Here is a 22156-nt window from a genome sequence, read left to right on the forward strand (position 1 = left end):
TATCAAATTAAAATACGTAGCTCAAGAAAAAAGAGAGAGGAAAAAACTCATGGGCACAGACAACAGTGTAAGGATTGCTGGGGGAGAAGGGGTGGGGGGAGGTAGAGGAGGGAAAGGGGGTATAAATGGTGATGGAAGGAGACTTGACTTGGGATGGTGAACACACTATACAGTATACAGATGATGTGTTGTGGAATTGTGGACCTGAAACCTGCATAATTTTGTTAAGCAGTATCACCCTGATAAATCCAATAAAGAGGAAAAAACATTTAAATGTAGCTCAATTATGGTTAGTAAGATTAAAAAAAGAAAAAAGGCAGGAGCATCTTTAAAATGTGCCAAACTCTAGGTGGCAAAAATCTAACCATACTGATGCTGTTCATCTTTTCTTTAATAACAAAAACTAAGGCTAAAAAAAAAAAAAACACAAAAAAAACCTCTTAAGATGGTTAATATTATCAAGAGTTGATGATAGACAGTGTTAAGCACTAGAAAGTTTGAAAGGGCATTCTAATTCTTAAAATACTCATTGAAAAGAGATAAATTCAAGCAATATAATTATTTTATAAAAAGGAAATAAGCAAAGATAACCTATAAGTCATTATCAGGGCTTTGGGGAAGGAAGATGGAGGCCCTCAGTAGAGTGTAATTAATTTCACTTTAAAGGACTCACAGAAAGAACCAATCACTGTTATATCCAAGTTTTGACTTTACAAACTAGTATAAAATGTTAGGGAAAAAATATATCTTTGGATATAAAGTTGAAATTTTCATATATATATGTAATAATAAAAGCATAATATGCTAATTAGACCAGATAGCCGAACGACCTTCCAGACGTCATTCTGGACATCCTTCCAGATGAAGCCATGGCGGTGGGGCCAAGACAGAGGCAACTAGGGGTGATCAGGCAGGCAGGCAGAGTGGTTAGGGGCAATCAGGCAGGCAAGCAGGCAGAGGTGGTTAGGGGTGATGAAGCAGGCAGGTGAGTGGTTAGGGGCAATCAGGCAGGCAGGCAAGCGGTTAGGAACCAGCAGTCCCGGATTGCAAGAGGGACGTCTGACTGCTGGTTTAGGCCTAAACCGGCAGTCGGACAACCCCCGAGGGGTCCCAGATTGTGAGAGGGTGCAGGTCAAGCTGAGGGAACCACCCCCTCGCTCCCCCATGCATGAATTTCATGCACCAGGTCTCTAATGTATGTATATATATCCTATCTAATAAAGAGGTAATATGCAAATTGACCATTACTCCAACACACAAGATAGCTGCCTCCATGTGGTCAAAGATGGCCACCCCCATGTGGACACAAGATGGCCAGCAGGAGAGGGTAGTTATGGGCGATCAGGCCAGCAGTGGATGGCAGTTGGGAGGGACCAGGAGGCAGGGGAGGGCAGCTGGGGGGGACCAGGCCTGCAGGGGAGGGTAGTTGGGGGGGACCAGGCCTGCAGGGGAGGGCAGTTGGGGGGACCAGGCCTGCAGAGGAGGGCAGTTAGGGGTGACCAGACCGGCAGGGGAGGCCAGTTAAGGGTGACCAGACCGGCAGGGGAGGGCAGTTAGGGGCAATCGGGCCAGCAGGGGAGCAGTTAGGCATCAATCAGGCTGGCAGGGGAGTGGTTAGGGGGTGATCAGGCTGGCAGGCAGAAGCAGTTAGGGGCAATCAGGCAAGCAGGCAGGCGTGCAGTTGGGAGCCAGCAGTCCTGGATTGTGAGAGGGCAGTCGGACATTCCTTGAGGGGTCCCAGATTGGAGAGGGTGCAGGCTGGGCTGAGGGACACACCCCTCCCCCGTGCACGAATTTCGTGCACCGGGCCTCTAGTATATATATAACACAGATCCTGTATTAAGCAGTATAAACATGGTTATTTTCTATAAATAGGACCTTCATGATTGGAGGGTCACTTTGTATAAACACCAGAGCAGAAGAGTTACATTTTACACCTGAAAGACCATCTTTTGATTGGACAATTTTTTCCCCTTTTTCTTTCTCTCCTATGCAGTATATAGTGGAATGTCATGGAATTACCCTTCTTCCCCAATTCTTGGGCATGTACCGGCTTAATGTTGATGGAGTTGAAATATATGTGATTGTTACAAGAAATGTGTTCAGCCACCGTTTATCTGTATATAGGAAATACGACTTAAAGGTGAGATTCTTTTTATTAATTCTTCTTAAGTAATTAAGCTTACTCATCCACATTGTAAATGTTGTAAATGATCATGCTAAACACTGGGATGGGGAACCTTTTTTCTGCTGAGGGCCATTTGTATATTTATAACATTATTCTCGGGCCTTACAAAATTATCAACTTAAAAATTAGCCTGCTATAGTTGGTCAAACATTTAATTAACTCACTCCTAATGCCTTGGCAGGGCCAGACCAGATGATTTCTCAGGCCTTTTATGGCCCTTGAGCTGGACGTTCCCCACTGATGGAGGAGCTCAGAGCTCAAAGCCACCAGGCAACTAGCAGTGCACTCCTTCATGTTAACCAAGGATCACCCGCTGGGTTTACCAGAAGACACTCTACATATTAGAGATACCATGTCTAATTTATTCAACAAATATTTATTGAACGCCAGCCACATACCAGGCACTGTTTTTAGATGCTAGGAATAGTGTGATGAACAATACAAAGCAAAACTTCACTCAAGGAGCTGACTTTCTGGTGGGTAAAGACAGACAAAAAGTGAAAGTAGTGAGTAAATCACATAGTATATTAGGAAGTAGTAAGGGCTATGGATAGAAGTAAAGACAGGGAAGAGGGAGAAGGGAGGCAGTTCTAAATAGGGTGTCAGGTTAGGTTTCACTGAGAAGCTGTGTGGAGCAGACCTGAAGGAGGCGAGGGAATGAGCTGAGGGAGAACATTCCTGGCAGAGGGAACAACCCTGAGACAAGCTATTTCAAAGACATTGAGTGAGTGGCCACCACTGGAAATGTTGAGGGGAGTAAGATGATCTGAATTCTCGGATCACTGGCTTAGAGGCAGAATGTCCAAGTTAGGATTCAGCCACTATGACCTGCCTGCATGGCAAGTCCAACTTGGCCATTTATATAAACAAAGTTTTGTTGGAATATCGCCATGGCCATTGTTTCTGTGTTGTGTGTGGTTACCTGAGTGCTGTAATGGCAGAATTGAGTAGTTATCTCAGAGAGTGTTTGGGACCACAAAGCCTGAAACATTTACCCTCTTACCCTTTTCAGAAAAAGTTTGCCAAACTTTGGCCTTCATCAGTAGATCTCACAATTTTTATCTTAGACTCCTTGACACTCTTAAAAGTGGACCCCCCCCCCCCAAAAAAAATGTGCTTATGTAGGTTATGTCTCTTGATATCTGCAGTGTTAGAAATTAATATGAGAAACTTTTAAATACTCAATTTATTTAAAATAATAAAACAGTTGCACCGGTGGGGAACGTCCAGCTCAAGGGCCATAAAAGGCCTGAGAAATCATCTGGTCTGGCCCTGCCAAGGCATTAGGAGTGAGTTAATTAAATGTTTGACCAACTATAGCAGGCTAATTTTTAAGTTGATAAAAGATACTGAAAAATACAGTATCTTTCAAATAAAAAAATTATTGAGACAGGTGGCATTGTTTTACATTTTGCAAATCTCTTTAATGTCTGACTTTTATTAAATACTAGAGGCCCGGTGCACGAAATTCATGCAGGGGAGGGGGTGTTCCTCAGCCCAGTCTGCACCCTCTCCAATCTGGGACATCCCTTTCACAATCCAGGACTGCTGGCTCCCAACTGCTCGCCTGCCTGCCTTCCTGATTGCCCCTAACCGCTTCTGCCTGCCAGCCTGATCACCCCCTAACCACTCCCCTGCCAGCCTGATTGCCCCTAACTGCCCTCCCCTGCTGGTCTGGTCACCCCTAACTGCCCTCCCCTGCCAGCCTGGTCACCCATAACTGCCTTCCCTTGCAGGCCTGGTCCCTCCCAACTGCCCTCCCCTGCTGGCCATCTTGTGGTGGCCATCTTGTGTCCATATGGGGGCAGGATCTTCGACCACATGGGGCAGCCATCTTGTGTGTTGGAGTGACAGTCAATTTGCATATTACTCTTTTATTAGATAGAATAAGATGGTTGAATGTCTTATCTGGTTCTGTTGTCAGTCTATTGTTATTGAAGTGTATGAAGAAAGTCAGGCCTTACACAAATATGTAATAGAAAAAGGAGAAACACGAGTTTTAATAACTTTTTTAGAAATTTGTGTATTTTTTTTTGATATTCAAACACCTGACAAATGGTAATTTGTCAAAGCTTATGTGGAATGTGGAATCTGCAGTCACATTTGTACTCTCTTCATTTGAAGCCATTGGTCTGTTTTCATGCAATGGTCTGAATACATCATGCTTTGGTCATTTGGAATGGATGGGGTCACTGAGTTACATGCTCCTCCCATTATCAGTATTTTAAAATTTCTAATCTATAAATATAAAAGCCTAAGCTACTGGCTGACCGGCCAATGACTGGTAGCTATGACATGCACTGACTACCAGGGGGTAGATGCTCAAGGTAGGAGCAGAAACCACAGGCATGGAAACATGGAACAGACTGATGAATCTCAGAGGGAAAGGGGGAGGGAGGAAGGGCGGGAAGAGATTAACCAAAGATCTTATATGCATACTAGAGGCCCGGTGCACGGATTCGTCCTTCGGCCTGGCCTGCACCCTCTTGCAATCCGGGACACCTTGGGGGATGTTGGAGAGCTGGTTTTGGCCCGATCCCTGCAGGTCAGGCTGAGGGACCCCACTGGTGCACTAATCTGTGCACCGGGCCTCTGGTTTTTACATAAAAGCTGAGATTTTACCACTGGCTACAAAGTTCTATTAGTTGTTTTCCGTGAAGTGGCAGCACACAGTCTCCCTGCACATAGCCTATAGCCCAGAAGCTTCAATTATTTTTGAACAAATATCTGACAAAAGCCCAGATGTAAATAAATATAGATTGTCAGCTGTTCTTTCAAGTAAAAATGTTGTTTCATAAAAAACTAGCTAGTTCAACTCATAACTCAAACCATCATAAAAATGACTGTTCTTAAACCATTTCTTTTTTTTAAGCAGAAGTGCTTTATGCATACTTCCCACACAGAATATTGAAAAGATGTATACCCCAAGGTCAAGATTTAATGAAAACGAATTTTGTTGCTTCCTCAGGACATTTGTGTGTTTAGATACAGATGACACAGATATGGATACAGATACAGATATATTATGACAAACTCTACTAGTACCATTTGGTACCACTGCTGGATTTGTCCTAAGCTGCCAGCAGTTTCACCCACCATTGTTTTTGCAATATTCACACAAATATCAAGACAGTGAGCAAGGCAAGTAACATCTCATTATTATTATAAAGGTAGTTTTGACTTTGCAGACCCCCGAGAGGGTCTTGGGACCCCAGAGTGCTGAACCACACACTTTGAGAAATGTTGGTCTAAGGAAGGGAACGTTGTCTAGGTTTATCTCCTACCTTCTGGAGTTCAAATGAACTGTCCAGGCTTTCCAAATACAGCCTTGGTCTGTCCTGTCTTCAAGTCAAAGCCACTTTGTTCACTGCAATTGCCCCTGATGGAAATTCCAGCCGCCACACCAGGCTCTTTGACACCAGCTCTGTCACAAAGCTCTGTGCACTGGTCTGACTCTCCCATGTGAGATGCCAGAGTGACCTCCAAAGCCACATGTCCTGGTTTTATCACTTGTCAGCTGTGTGCAAGTTCTTGAACCTTTATAAGCCTCAATTTCTTCACCTGTAAAATGGGGATAATTTTACCTACCTTTGATGGGTTGTTGTGAGGATTAAATGAAATATGTACATGTCAAGTGCAGCATGATGGATAGCATACAGAATTGGTCAATGAATTTTGGTTATCTTATCCATTCTGCTAGTCAGTAAGTGCCTTAAAGGCAAATTTTTTGTCCTATTTACTTTTTTATCCCCCTGAAATGTCTAAGATAGTGTATCTAGTAAATATATCTTGACGTAAATTATACTTGTAGACTGGATATTGTAGTTTTAACTTGCTTTGGACTTTATCGTTTCATCTCCCTTTTTAGCTTATAGAATAAACTAGAGGCCCAGTGCACAAAATTTGTGCACTGGGGGTGGTGGTCCCCTTTAGCCTGGCCTGCACCCTCACGCAGTCTGGGGCCCCCTCGGCGGACATCCCTCTCACAGTCCAGAAGCCCTCGCTTCTTACCGCCTGCCTGCTCGCTGCTCCTTAGCGCTGCTGTGGAGGCGGGAGAGGGCCTGGCTTCTGGCTGAGCGGCACTCCCCCTGTGGGAGCACACTGACCACCAGTGGGCAGCTCCTGCATTGAACGTCTGTCCCCTGGTGGTCAGTGCGCATCATAGCGACTGGTCGGAGAGACGGACACTTAGCCGTCTATATATATAGATGGTTCTGTTTTGCCAGTACTTCCAGTTGTGATGGAACCTGGACATCTGTCATCATTTCATGGCTCCAACTTTTGACCTTAACTTACTGACCTTACTTTTCTATTTTTTGTTTTAGTTTTTTTATTCTGAGTTCATTTAAACTTGGATGAGATTTTTACAGGCTAATAATCTGCATTTACACAGAGATGAAGCCTTGTGGAGAATCCTAAACAGGGATATCCTGTAGGAAAAAAAAAGAAAAAACACTGACGAAAAACTTGGTTAAAGATACAAAAAGGAATAAATCGTTTTTTTCCTCTACCTAGTAGCATAAGCAGTAACACGCCCCCCCTTTTTTTCATTTGGGGACATTCTTTGTTAGAAATCAGTGAACAAAGGAAGATATTTGTAGTCCGTATTCAAGGATTCCTAAAGGAACGAATACAGACCGTTGGTAAGTGATGGCTGCTGGACTCCACCGTGCAGAGAGCCTGCACTGTGGTGTGGAACAGGCCACAGGTTTTCCTTCACAAACGATTCACACTGTCCATCTTCATTTGGTGGGTCAGTGCCCCCCCTGACATATCCCCAAGAAACTTCGAGCACTTTCCCTGGGCTGGCAGCAGGGTCTCTTAGACCTACCAGGCCTGGGATTGCTGAGCTCCAGGGGGATGGAGAATGGGCTGGGGGAGACTCCGGCCTGGTCTCTGCTCCCTTCCCCAAAACAGGCGTCTCCTCAGACTGCACCTCCTCATCTGTGAATTACACACATCCTCATCAGTGACTAAACTGCTTAAATGGGAGATGGTCATGAAGTAAAAATTTTGATTTTTTTTAAAGAATAGCCCATCTAGAAGCTACTTTAATCCACCCCCCCCCCCCCGCCCCGCCCAGTCACATGTAAGTTCTGTTAATGATTGGCTAATGCAAATATTCCAGGGCAATACGTGGCTGTGTAGGAGGTAGTCAGGTCAGCGAGTCGCACCCTGAGTGGTTCGGGTGTCCAGTGCTGAGGGGAAGGGAGAGAGGGAATTGGTCTGTGATCCTTCTCCAGCTGATTATCTGGTGAATGCCGAGCATTACTGTGTGAGGCACCACAGTGGTCACTGGAGAACGCAAAGCTTAAGCAGTTCTTGTTAGGAATTCACTGGCCATTTGTTTCCCAACTTTTCTTTCACTTTAAAATCTTCCACAAACAAAGGAAAATTTCTCTGCTGGAACTCTACCCCAAAACCCCCTGTAAGCATCTGAGATGGACTCGGTCGTCCGGGACCACCCCGAGCCCTGAGGCATCGATTTGGAAACCAGTGCAGTAGAGGGGAGATTGCTGAGATCTAGTGCTGTGTTTTCTTCCTCTTTATAGCTCTGTGCTCACTCCTGGCCCCTGGCCCAGAAGGGGTGCATGTAAATGTGTTGTGAAGGGATCTCCAAGGAGAAGGGGGACAGAAAGCACCACAGGGGTCCCACTCAGAGTAACTGAGGAGGATGTGATAATCAGCAACTAAAACGGGAGCGAGGCTGTCAGAAGGCGAGGACGGGCCCACATCTGGAAGACATGATGCGGGATAAGAGGCATTTGATGCCCCAGTGGTCACTGCGGCCAGCAGGTGGCCCGCTTCACCTTTGAATATCATTACACCAACCATTTCTGGCCATTGATACAAAAAGGAGAGTGTGGTTTTGATCCAGTGTTTAGTAAGTGACCGTCCCAGTGATCGCCTAATTTCCAGCAGGGAAACAAGGACCAGGGAGAAGGCGGCACAGGTGACGTGACAAGGAAAGGCTCGGAGGGAGTGGACAGGAACACCCGCAGACCAGACAGGGGACAGAGCTCACGCAGGACGAGCTCCAAAGCAGAGTTGGCGCTCATTTATAGTCGTGCTCTGCCCTGGGACGTTTGCACATTTTAAGCATGAAATACAGGGCCTCTCACGTGCAAGCTTTTATTATTTCTTTGTGTTTCAGGGCTCTACAGTGGCTAGAGAAGCTAGTGACAAAGAAAAGGTAAGTGCCCTGACATACCCCTCGCTATGATCCTAGGGGCGTGCTCGAACAGGACCTCTCATTTCATCCTTCCTCTGACTTCCGCCACTGTGCTTTTTCCTGTGTGCACCAGAGAAGCACATTTTTGAACTGGAGTGTTTCACTTCACCTCTCTTCCTCAGATCAGCTGTCCATACCTCTTGGCTGAATAATGAAGTGGTTATTAGTTTCAGTGCAGTTGGAAGAAACAGTTCACATGCAATGTGGTCTTGAAAATGCCGCCGCCTGCACAGTAACTTATGATCAACACTGGCAGGTACAGCTCAGCAGCAGGGTCCTAACCCTACACTTGACCACTGGGTAGGCGGGTGTGACCTAGCAAGTTTCTCTGCCTCTGTGTGCCCCAGTTTCTCACCTGTAACATGTTGACTTGCATTAGCTTTACACTCCTTTCCAACTATAAAATGTTAAGATTTGATTCGAGTATTTTTCACTTAAAGAATTAGGCAGGAGACTTTGTCTTGTTATGTTTTCCTGAGTCACTGAACAGTAGGAAATTTAAAGTACATTTAGTTTATTATGCAAGATTATAGACAGATTTAGCGTCAGTCAATTTGATTAAGAATTTGGGAAGTGCTTTGACTGAAATTGACATTGCTTATATGATAGGCATCTCTATACTCTCAGTCATTATTCCTCACCTTGAGAAGTGTCTTTTTTTTTTTTTTTTTAATAAACCATCTGAAAGCTGGGGCTCAGGCTTTTGTTTTTATTTTTGAAATTCTTTCAGGATGATATAATTCAGTTCTGTTTGAGTTTTATGGATCTGGAAATCTAGTTCATTCAGAAGGTTCGTGAAGGTCTCTATGGTTACTATCCTAGCTTCAGGGGCTAAAATAATGAACCATACAGATACATCTAGCAGGAGATGTATTAATAGGAAGTAACAGTATTTTGTGATAAGTATTTCCATACACAGCACATAGCAAGAGCGCCTGACTCCAGCGTGGTGGGGCCAAGAAAGGCTTTCTGGAAGAGGTGGCATGTAGAAACTTGAAGGATAGGTAGGAATTAGCCAGGGGAAAGGCCATCAGAGCAGCATGTGCATGAGCACAGAGTGGGTGTGCTTGGTGCTTTAGATGGTGGGTGAGATGGAGCCAGTAAGCTGGACCAGTGGAGAGGCTGTTGAAATAACCCAGATGAGATGTTGATCTGAGCTAGGACATTGGAATATGATAGATTACAGAGCAATTTAGGAAAAGAACCCAGAGATTGAATGTGGGAGGTGAATGGTTCCAGGGAGCATGTGTGGAGGGAAGGCGGGATTAAAGGTGACTCCCAAGTGTCTGGTTTGGATAGTTGGGTGTTGATTTCACTGTCTGGGAGAGGGAGCAGAGTGGAAGGAGTAATTTGAAATGTCATGGGCATCAGAACAGAGGTGCCCAATAGGCATGAGAGGCTGCAGAAAGTTTTGACTGGAAGAAATGGCCTGGGAAACCTCATGGGAAGGATGATCGGCAGACAGGGAAGTCGATGAGGTCACTCAGGACGAGTGTAAGGAGCAGGAGGAGAAGCATGTCTGGAGCCAGCTCAGAGGGACATCATCATTTATGTCTAATGGATAAAGGAAGAGAGACTTGCAAAAGATCAGCCAAAGACATAGGAGATGACCCAGGAAAGTCTGGATCATTTTCCGAGTATTTATTAAGCATCTGTAATGAGCAAGCATTTTGCCAAGCATTATGAGAAGTGCCTCAGTGAAAACTGCCCCTACTCTCATGAAATTTGCACTCTTCATGTTGTCCCAGAAACCAGAGGGAGAGAACTTTCCCAGTATCAGATGCTTCTGCAAGGTTAGGTAGGATGAGGACTGAGTGATTTATTATCCATTGGACTTGTCAACAGGGAACTCACTGGCAACCTTCCTTGTCAGTGACAATGGGTGGGTGTAGCAGAAGCCAGATAGCAGTGGGTTAAGAAGAGAGAAGAGAAAAAGAAATGGCAGGTCCTTCTTTGACCACTTGTATGTTTATTGTACACTAGTGAATATATTTTTACACTTCCAACCTCCACGTAAATCACTCTGAAGGCACCGGCTTTGGCCAAAGAAGCAGAAACAGTGGACTGTCAACTTCTATGTTGCTATGACTAAACATTTCTTCCAGGTGTCAAAGCACTCAAGTAGGGATTTAAGTTTTAGTCCATGAGAAACTCAGAGGTTTCACACTATTGGGGTTTTCTCCTAGGAGCAAATTGCTGGACTGTTTAAAGGGCCACCCAGACTTTTCAGCATCGTAACAGGAAGCCAGCCCCTGAGTAAGAACAGTGGATGTGATGGCATCCAGCATTCCTTGTTGATTGCTCTGTTTTCACTTCATTCCCAAGTCCCTTGAGACTGCTGCTAGCAGCCTTTTTTTCTCTGTTTTCATCGTTTGGATGTCTTCAGGACTCATCACCAAGGACTTGGTCTGCGTTGACAATAACCAATGCCGAGAAAGACAGTTACAGCTAATGGAATGGCTTTGCTGAAGTCTGACTTATAAAGCAAAGACCTGCATGAAGGAAAGCCACAAGTATTTGATGTCCTCATAGCTGTAATATTTCCTCAGAAGCAGATCTTTCATTTACCTGTCTTTCCCTCCACGCCCAACCTGTGGGACCCCATACTTTCCAGAAACCCATGGCGTTCACCACAGTCCCACTACCCGCCTCACCAGAAATGTTTAGCCCTTTATTGGCATAGGTTTCTATGAAAAAATATGAGGCTATCTGATTTCTTTAACAGAAACCCTTTTCTGAGAATTATGTAGGGTGCTTTTATCCTCTTTGTACTTTGTGCCAATTATTCCTCAGAACATCTCCTTTGGAGGTGGGCTTGGAAAGGCAGAGATAGGAGGGGCCTTGAGAGATCCGAGCCCAGGCCCCCCCCCCTCCCACCTGGGACAGATTTGAGAGGGAAAATTGAGCTCCCATGCTGTTTCACACAATTAGTGGCAGAGGAGAAACTTTATCTTAATCTGGGGCTTATTTTTTTTTAATGTTAATCTCAATATATTGGGAAGTATAAAGGTAAGTAATAATAACTGACATCTGTTGAGTGCATACCAAGTGCCAAACACATTTAACTTTGACATGAATTTGGTTATGTGATCCTTACAACCACCTTGTGAGGAAGGTGCTATTATTGCTAGTGCTTCCTTTGCATAAATGAAGTTACTGATTAGGTTGAGTGACTTGTCCAAGGTCCCATCCATAGTCACGATGTAACAGAGCCGGGGTTCCACCCCAGAGCTCGCCTTTCTAACTATGGTACATGTGCTACTCTAAATGTCTGGGAGTCCTCTCTCCTTTATTTAAAGGACATATTGTCAAAAATACATCTGAGCCCGGCCAGCATGGCACATGCCCGGGTACGGGCTTGATCCCCAGTGTGAGGTGTGCAGGAGGCAGCCGATCAATGATTCTCTCTCATCATTGATGTTTCTATGTCTCTCTCCCTCTCCCTTCCTCTCTGAAATCAGTAAAAATATATATATTTTTAAATACATATGAATCCTATAAATCATGAAGGTGAAGAAGGAAACATTCACTACATTAACAAAAACATTATTTTGGAGTTAAATATGGTACGAACATTCTGAGTCTTGATTTAACAATAAAAAAGTAGTGAAATAAATTATTTGGTTTCATACTATGTTGGCAAAACAGCCCATTCCTGTTTCCTCCATTTGTGGAAAGTAGGCATTTTTGTAGCTGCATCCCATGTCCCTATAGCTTACACTGTGTACATTAAAGTCACCTACACAGTCGCCTGGGTAAGAATTGTGCTTTACTTTCTGAGCTTGAAATTCATGAAAGCTCTTCTTCCAGAGGAAGAGGTGCCTCAAAACACCCCCTGTCCTAGGTTATAAGTGCTCCCTGGGAAGGGGCAAGAGATAATCTCTTGAAGATATGGAATGTGTGAGTAATTAAAATTGGTAATTGATGGAGGACAGTGTGCCTGCAATAGGAGATGAGGTCTCTTGGAGATGGCAGCCACAAATGAGATAACATTGACTCAACTATAATACACAAAAACAAATGTATTAATGGAGCGGAACTCATAAACCCATTGGGTTTTTAAGTCTCTCCCCCCCCAAATTTTTGCACTTCTTTTTTGCACCAGTGATCAGGTTTTCTCTCCATGATCAGTTACTATTTTTTACTTGTCCAGAAAGCATGCTATTTTTTGTCTTCACAAATAAAACTAAATTTCATCACTGTTACCTTAATTAGAAATATTTGGAAGACGGCTAAAAATATTTGTTTTCTACACGAAACCAAATGATTTGTAAGAATATTATTTCCATTGCTCTCATTGTGTAACCACGTTATCTACAAAATGATTATCCTGGTGCAGAGGACAATTTTCATAGAGAATCTCCATCAACATTGCTTAACTCATAATCTGGTTCTTTGTTTTTCTTCATTTGACTCATTATAACTGCTTTAATTCCCTATACTTTCAATTTGGTGACAAGTTTTAAAACTGTCATTTCAAATACTTAGTGATATAGTGCACACAAGCCCCTTTCCTTCCATTTCAGCTTGACATGTAATTAGTATGATTTGCATTAGCATAATAATGAAGGTGAAACTGAAGGAAATAAAGAAGTTATATTCCAACAAAAAATGGGATCACTTTCATGGCAACAAGTATCAGAACATGCATGTACAGATGTCTTGAATTTAAAAAAAAATAAAAAAGAGTAGAACGGCGCTTTTTTTAAAACCGTTTTCAAATTCTGACAGCTGCTATGACTTGTTTTATTCTTTCATTCTTTCCTTTTTAATGGAAGGGCATCTTCCATTCACAGCTCCAGCAGTTTAGCCTCCTCTAAATGAGACAGAGAAATGCGAATCTCCCTGGTGGTCGATCTTTTCACAGCTGCGCTGCAATTCCAGTGTGACATCAAATTAGTAATTATAGCTGAGCGAACTGCTTTTTACCAAATGACAGCCTTAGCATGCTGCCAGCAAGCAAGCTACTCAGCAGGGAATCCGGGGAAGTAAAAGAAAACATAACTGGACTCACTTGATTTCTGAGGGATTTGACCTGACTCTTTAAAAAGCCCATGTTCTTGAGAAAGCGAGTCCTGGGGATTTACACAAATATGCATTTTGTTCATCATTCTGCACAGTTCTTCTCAAAACTCATGTCTGATTTTATTAGGCTGTGTAGTGGAGTCAGAGGATCCCAATAAGAAGATTCCTTTTAACATATAACCTTCTCCCTGGGACCCATTTGAAAGAAAACAGCTGCCCTGCAATTGGCATTTGTATAACTATATTGGCAATAATCATTGTTGACACTTTGATAATGGGCTACAACAAGCCGCCTTGTCGATTCTTAGGCATTGTGAATTGCACTGGCAATTAAGTGACTGTCACCCTCACTGACATTTTACCTATTACTGACTGAAGGTTCAAGGAGAATTGATTGTTAATACCCTTACACGGAAAAAATGCTTTCCTAAAGCAGTTTTCAGCATTTCTTTTGTGATCTTTAAATTGTTACACATTATAATTAATTACTACCTTTATCTGGTTCTTCAGGCTGCAGTTAAAGGTAACCTAACGAGTCGCGATGGCAGGCTCGGAGCACGGGGCTCGAAAGCACAGCCACCTGTCCTTCTGGGAATCTTTCTTTGGCCATCAGTTAAAAAGTGCTTCTTCCTTTCCCCCATTTATGGATGGTCATTTAAAGGGGGGTTGTCCAGGTTTCTAGGCCTGGCCCAGTGGATGCTTTTGCCTTCTGTAAAATTTCTTTTCTTCCAAAGTAGAAGTGAATCACTTCTGCTTGCCAGCCACTGTGAGGAACACCTCCCCAAACACCCAAAGTGCAGGGGAAAGTTTCCCCTCAGAGCAGAAGCAGGGCCTGTTCCTCAGACCTCACATTAAAGGCAACACTGGGAACATCTGCTTTGTGGCCCACAGATGCTTTATTAAAGGGGGCTTAGGGAGAAAGACCCCAAACATAGTGTTAGGGACACTGAGCCACAGCCCCTGCTCTGCCATTAATGGAAGTTTGGGGTTTGGGGATAAATCATTTGACTTTGTCCTCACTTGTAAAATTAAAGGATTTGATCATATCATTGGTCCTCATACTTCCGTGTTTATAAGAATCTCTGGTTTCAAATGAAACGTTCCCCTCCTCTGAGGTGCACTTCAGCTGCAGGCTTGACTTGGAGAAGTCCTGGAGTTGGCAGCCACCAAAACACTGTCTGTTTTAGGCATAGGCTAAGGTGATTGCTGTTATTAATGGAAGAAAATGTTCTGAACCATCATATTGTGTCAGCAGATGTCCGAGCAAGCCTTCAGAGCCCTCTGATGTAAACCATAGGGGTTATTCTGGGAGTTTTTAAAATTCAGTTCATTTGGAATCTCTCCCAACTGGAAAGAGCCGTGTGTGAAAAAGAAAGATTGCATGCACATGACTCGTGAGCATCTTCCCGATGACAGCGATAAACGCCTCAAGCCAGTCTGTCTCAATAGCCTTAGATTAATTTTTTCACTTGAATGAACTCAACTTAGAGATCCCAAGCACACATGGAGCAGTGCTGTTAGATGTGAGGTTTTTTTTTTAAGCTGACAACTCTTATCCAGTGAGTTCCAGAAAGACTTGGAGTAGAGAGAAGACTTCCAAAATTCAGTACGTTGCCTGAATTTAAGCCACGCTGCTGCAGATGTGTAATTGTTGAAGTAATAAAATTATGATGTTCACTGGGTTAGTATTAAACTAGAAACTATAGGACTTAGCAAACTCCTTAAGTTTTCAGATTCAAAGATTTTTTTAGATTATCGCCATCGATGTCCATGCAGCAGAATCTTCCGATCAGATTGTAACAATCTATTTTGTGGATTTTGTATGCAGCTTAACTATTTTAGCACAGCCTGTGGAGGAAAACCAAACTGCCACCTTTGGCATGGCCACTTAAAGAGCCATTATGTTCTGAAAAGTATGACTATATTAGAAGAGGAATAAATATCGCTTTTTTAATGTTAGTTTGAAAATTTTAGGGACAATAAATAACCAGCAGCTGTGTTCTGCCTGCTTTAACAGTTCCAAATTGCAAAAATAGGTAAGGGCTCACCCAGTTTTGTGCTTCTTGATTGAAGCACTGTTTCACAAGTATGTTGAGGTATTTTCACAAGTATGTTGAGATATGTTCTCTTTCTATATTTACGTATAAAACAAACACATTCAAAATAAGAACGCATATTCAGGTGCTAGTCACAAATGTACACATTCTCCTTGTGGAAATTATAAGTTATCATTGAACTGTTGGATCGTTTCCCAAGCCATGAACTTGTATAGACATTCTGCTTACGCTGTTAAAGGAGGTTGTTATATGTGCTGTTGTGAGAAAACACCTGTAACCCCTACTATTTCTGTATGTATTTTTACCCATGTTCACAAATTTGCCTTTTCATGTATCAAATTTGTGGCTTGGATATTTCTGAGAAGCAGAACTGATTTTATTATAAATCTCTAACATCTCTTGTTACCCCCAAATTGGTACCGCATATATTCAATCAAATTATCATTATCCTAGCTCCACTGTCAGGCTTACCTAAAATTCTCTCCCTTACAGAAATATTTCTGGAGTATAGTTTCAGTCCCAAGACTTTTATGAAGTTCTTTTTTTGTTTGTTTGTTTATTTTGGCAAGCTTGGTGAAAAGGGATTTAGTCTTTTTTGCAAGTTTATTTTCATTTAGGTGAGCTTGTAGCAACAAGTAAGTCAGTTCCTAACATGAGACAATAATTAGTACATATTTTTTATGTTGTGTATTCAGCTCCAAGTGTCACAACATGGCCCATCAAAGGGACACCAGGCAGCAATCTCTGACATCAAGGCTTACAATTAGACTTCTTTTAAACGGGTTGCCAAATGAGCACATCGAACAAAAATTCATTTCTTTCTGAAATACAAGTCCTTTAATCACAGGGTACTATGCTGTGTATTATCCTTTGCATTGAAACCTTCTGGTACCAAAATCCTGTTTGCATTAAACACTCAAGTGTGACAGGAGTACAGTTTATCTTCCTGCTAAGGTTTCCATCCACACTTTAAAAAAAAAAAAAAAAATGGTTCTGTAGGCTATAGATTTTGGCTCTGTGCACTTCAAATACATGTATTTTTTCCCTATTGTTAATAGCCATTTAAAATGCAATAGGCTATTTTTGTATAATTTAATGTAATTGTAGAATGATGATAAGAATTCAGTCTCATTAGTTTGAATTATGTGTATTAAAAGTTATGTTTTTGAATGTGAATACAGGTTTCAAATATCTGTGATTTTTTAAAAAAGTTTGAGTCATCTAAAAGTTAATTAAATTTTAACATCTCAGTAAAATAAAATTTCTGTATAATTTCTGGTTTTACTAACTTTTAAAATATCCAATATTACTAAACTTTGTGAAAATGACAGCATTCAGACACAACACACAGAACCTAATGAAATAAGTAAACACACAGATTAATTTCCATTTGAAACAAATAGAAAATGTAAATCCTTTTGATAAGCATTTATTTATTTTTTTGTGGTTTGTTTTCAGAGAATCTGCAAAATTTTCAGTGATTTAAAGTGGTCATTAAAAGTGCTAAATATTTTTATGTTAGAGGGGAAATTCCAATGCCTTGTTTTTATCTCCTCCCCGCCTTTCTGTGGGGAAGAGTGGAGCTCCCTCCGTGCCTCCTCTGCCTCCAGAAGCCGCGGCTGCTCTCCGCCTTCACTCCTGGGTCTTTGTCTGCTGAGCTGGCTACATAGCACATGTTCATTTCTAAAAATGAGAGCTCTAAACTTTGTAGCTGTTAGTTCTGCATATTTCTTTTTTATCTTAATCCCGGCCAAATCTGTCCTTTAAGATCATGTAGATCTTTTATTGAGCACTGGGGAATAAGTAACTATTTATATTCGGAAGCATTTATACATTTAGAATATTATCTTCAGACATTGGGGATCTTCAAGCTCTGATGCAGTTGTGTAAATCTTGACTCTGTCGTCGATGTTCATTCATGTCTTAGTGACATATAAGTCATTTTGATCACGACCAATATTGTTACATAATGTGCTTCTTTCTATTGAAGAATATAGACTTGCTGAGGAATAGCCTATAATACTGTGTTTTAAAAGAAACCAAAAACTTTTCACCCAATAATGTAGTTACAGAAAGGGAGGAACATGTTATACTCAAACAGTTTTCTTTTTACCCCTCATAGCAAGTTATGTTCCCAATGAGTTTACTACACTATAGTACTTTGGTTAATGTTTTCTGGCTACAAGATTTCAGTTAGTGAATGTTTGCTTTAGGCCAGCAAAATAGCATTCACTAAATTACCCACTCTTATGATGTACTCACTGAGGAAAACTACCCATGGAAAATTAAGGTAAGACAAGAGTCAGCAAATTTCTGTCTTTGGCCATATATTTAAAATTACTAAATTTTATTCCATATTATTAAATAGAAATTTAGATGTTTTATTACTCTAAGAAGTTAATTTACCACTTTTTATTATTATATAGCAACATTTTACTCTCATTAGACTTTCAGTAAGGGCATTTTCAGTGAGGTTTTTCGACTGGGGAAGCTTTTGCAGTGGCCCACAGAGGTTCCTCTAGCCAGGACAGTTCACGGGGAGGTTCAGAGAGCAAGGATGGAGCAGCACATGCTGGCAGGGCGTCAGAGCCTCTGGCCAGTGTCGCCTTTAATGCACCTAATGCACCTCTATGTCCCCATGTCTGATGCAGGGAAATGAAATAATGACCTTGCACTTGTGTGTGGTAGGTTTGTATGCAGCAAGGAAAGAATCTCCAAAAGGTAAAGACAATACGTAGAAAATTCATGAGAGACGTTTGTGACTAACAATAAAACCTGAAAACAAAGGAAATAGTAAATATGGTCTAGGTTACTGGTATCCCAAGTTTAAAGAGCTTATTTCTTTAAAAAAGCAGGAAGCATAAAAAAAAGGATAAGTCTATTCTTCACTAGTAAGAAACACACTATTGTAACAATATCGGTTATGGCTTATGTGTAACTAAGACACGAACTAATTTAGAGCGAGTTCTTATTGCCAAGCACTGTATGTTTTGTTTCATTTAGTTCATACGCTAGCCCTCTTAGGTAGGTATTATTAACTTCCCATTATATAGATAAGGAAACTGAGGTTCGGGCACATTAAGCAGCTGGTTCAGTATATCACAACTAGTTCCATATGCCAACATGTTTGTTTGTTTTTTCAGTCTTGCTCTGGATTTAGCGCTGATGAGCTTTACTCTAAACACTGGAAGCCTCACTTGGGACCATGACCAGCAAATAGCAAGAATAACCCTCCATGTGGCAAGCACTGCCCTAAGCTTTTTACACACATGAACAGTGCTGATTGCTAACCCCAATTAAAGATGAGGCAACTGAGAGTTAAGTAACTTGTTCAAACTCACACAGCTAATAACTGGAGGAGCTGAGATATAACCCAGGTGGCTGGATCTAGTCTGTGCTCATAACCTCAGGCTTCAGTCTGTGTCCTAAGTAGAAGCCTGGACCATGGTCTGGCATCACCCGGCAGGAAAGTGTGAGGGATATTCATCTGCTAATGTTACCCAAACAGTGGAAGCAGGATAGCTAAGTGGCAGGAGGAACAGTGTCTCTCTGCGTATGCTTGTAGCCGTGTTTGTGCGTTTTCACGTCACATTGGTAGAGATGGATGCCATTTGGGGCCCACCCCACCCCAGTAGAATGACCTCATGCAAAAGGGACAGTCACTTTGCCTCATGAACCTTGGGCTGTGCTGAGCTCCACAGCCTCACTCCGCCAGCCAGGCCTGGGAGCAGCTCCCGGGGGCCCCAGGCGTAGCTGCAGCCCAGGGCCGGGCCTGCTGCCGAGGTGGCACAGCAGGGCCCGCCATGCCTCGTCCTCCTTGGCATGTGCCGTGCGTGGTACTGCAAGTTCCCCCTCTCACTTGGAGGCTCCCAATCTACAGGGAGCTGGCAGAAGAACTTAATTCAGGGTGAATAAATAAAGACTTAACCTGCTATCACTTTAGAAAGGTTGCTGACTGCTGGCTGGACGCCAGCCTTGCAGAGTCCACCGTTAAGAAGTGTTTCTGACCTGATGTCTTCAGCTCCAATGGTTTCTTCCACCTCCCGACTGGCACTGCTTTAAACTAGAAAGAGTATGAAAGACACCCATTAAATAACCAGACCAGTGACTTTAAGGCTTTCAAAACACTCCTAAGTGCAAATAATCAAGTGTTGCAAAGCAAAGGGCAGATGCCATTGCTGCCCACAGTGATTTCCGGGCTGCTTTGCAGGCATCACCTTTGCCACCTTTGTGGGCAGCGTGACACCGCAGATTTAAGCTTATTAATTCATAGCGTAATAATTTCCATCTCTTTTTGTAAATGGAGTTTTTAATATAAATGATGCTCAGAGAGAGCAACTATCAGAGAGAGCTTGAAATTTTTTTAAAAGGTAAGCAGTAAGGTTTTCTTTTATCTTTGTCATCTAGTTCTTAGTAGGAAAGAATGGCTGATTTAAAGTTCTTTTTAAAAGAAAATATGTTGTATGCACTATCAATCTTTAATACCAGTTTTATTTTGAGGTTTGTTTGTTTTTTTATTGATTTTAGAGGATGGTGAAGAGGGAGAGAGAAACATCGATGTAAGAGAGAAACATTGATCAGTTGCCTCCCACACCTGCCCTGACTGGAGATTGAACCTGAAACCTGGACATGTGCACTGACCAGGAATCAAACCTACCACCTTTCAGGGTGCAGGACAACGCTCCAACCAACTGAGCCATGTTGGCCAGGGCAATTCCAGTTTAAATCCATACAATTTATTGAATGCTTATAGCGATGGTGGTGACGCTGATGGTGATAATAAGTGCCACTCACTATTTACATTTGTCACTCAGGTTTTGGTTGAGTTTTCAGATCAACTCCACTTTAGCCAAGTGACTAAGCGTAGACAGCCTGGGTTCCCATCTCAGCATAACTGGCTGACCAGGCTCACCTTCTGGGCTGTGAGACCTCGTTAAGTTGTGTAATCTATGTAAGCTCAGTTTCCTCGTCTTGTACAATGAGCTTCAGAATGACAGTTAAGGTGGTTGCAGGGAGTAAATGAGATGAAGCACTTAAGTAAGCTGATGCACGTTAGGTGCTAACGGGCCTAAGGTTGCTGCTGCTACTGCTGGTGCTGTCCCCATTCTGCATATAACGCAACTGTCTAGAGAAGGTCCAGAAACCCAGCCCTGGTTCCTGGCAAGTAAGGGGTGGAACCAGGATTGGAAGCTCAGGATTTAGGTCTCCAAAACCCTGGTGCTGCTAAGTGCTCTGCCATGCCCCAGACACAATGGGGTGGGTGTTTACAGGCCAGTGTTGGATTCCTCTAGCAGCTGCCCTGCTGAGGCTCTACCTTTGCCTCTTGAGCCTTCAATCATATAAGCCCTCACGTTCACTTAGTAGTGTGGTCCTGGGTGTCCAGAGTGTTGCTTTGCTGGTCACAGGAGGTCATGCTGCTGGGGCGAACCTGGGCTGCGTTCATCTGCATTAATGCGCCTGCTGTTGCGACACCTTCCGAGGTGTCGTGTACTGCCTTCCGGTTTCTCTCTCACACAAAAAGGCCCTCTCCCCTTCTTTTTTACACATATAAAATGAGTTGTGGAGTTAAGGCAGATATCTAATTTTTAAAACCCCCACATACACACCCCAAAACATAGTAATGCCCAGGTTGTCTACTTGGAGAATCACAATCATTCTCCATCTCAGTTTTTGTGCATCCATCTGTCTTCAACCCCTTTTCCTAAGGCCCTTCCAGTTTTGTATTTGTGGCAGGCCTCACTGCCCCTTGAATGAGCTTGTTAAACTCCAGATCCTACATTTCTCCTTATGGTGTAACTTCATTGTGTTTATAGTTCTAATAGAAGAAGAAGGAAGGATCCAGTGTGATGGATTAAAACATTTAATATTAATGTTCTCTCTTTAAGTTTAGGGTTTTCTTTTACATTTATTATTTTATTTTTAAATTATTAATGACAAATTTAGGGGATTTGGCCCCTCTCATGTTTTTGTGAAGAATAGTGCTGTGTTTTCATTTCCTTGAGACTCTATGACTCGCCATAAAAGTATTTGCAAGTCTCCTCCCCCTCTCCCCAAGAATCATGTTATTTCCCTGTACATTTTATGTACTTATGCTGCCCGGTTTTCAGCCCACTTGCTTTCGTGCCTTTAGACTAGAAATGTTGACCTGCTCATCTTTGCATTCTTATACATGAATTGGATCTTTGGATTTCTGAGCTTTGCTATACCTGTTTTTAAGAGTAATTATTTTGGCAGTAGCTATATCAAATTCAAAAATCGCAAAACTGTTCAAATTTTCTCAGCATTAGCAAAGCTACCAATTTGGACGTACACACTATATAGTGTGTACACATAGATGTGAGTAGTTTACACATGAGTGTATACCTTATAAAATAGGGGAGAAGTGAGCAGAGCAGGCGTTTGAAATGATAGTAATGCCCAGGGAGTTTTCTTTTATTGTTTGGAATAAAGGGAGGGGGGGTGAAGGGATGGGGACCAGAAGGAGAATATGTTCTTTTCTTGGATTTTTTTTTTTTTCATATAGTTCACACTGTGGAAAAGAGAACCATTCAGGCATTCATTAGTATATTAAGAAAGAATATATTATGTTGGATTCGTTTCATCTGGAAGTAAGCTAGGTTATCTGAAAGGAGTGGGGAGGAGTTTTGAATGATC

General features: G+C 42.4%; 1 protein-coding gene across 3 annotated transcripts in view; it reads left to right on the forward strand.

Annotated features, from left to right (window-relative positions):
• PIP4K2A (phosphatidylinositol-5-phosphate 4-kinase type 2 alpha) overlaps positions 1-22156 on the forward strand; it is a 172079-nt gene that overhangs the window by 135476 nt on the left and 14447 nt on the right. For all 3 annotated transcript variants that reach the window (XM_080662042.1, XM_080662044.1, XM_080662043.1), the window contains exons 5-6: positions 1997-2143; positions 8343-8381. In XM_080662042.1, the coding sequence (XP_080518168.1) occupies positions 1997-2143; positions 8343-8381 (186 nt within the window). The remainder of the gene's footprint in view (positions 1-1996; positions 2144-8342; positions 8382-22156) is intronic.

This window comes from Plecotus auritus, assembly GCF_963455305.1.
Source record: "Plecotus auritus genome assembly, chromosome: 1".
NCBI lineage: Eukaryota > Metazoa > Chordata > Mammalia > Chiroptera > Vespertilionidae > Plecotus > Plecotus auritus.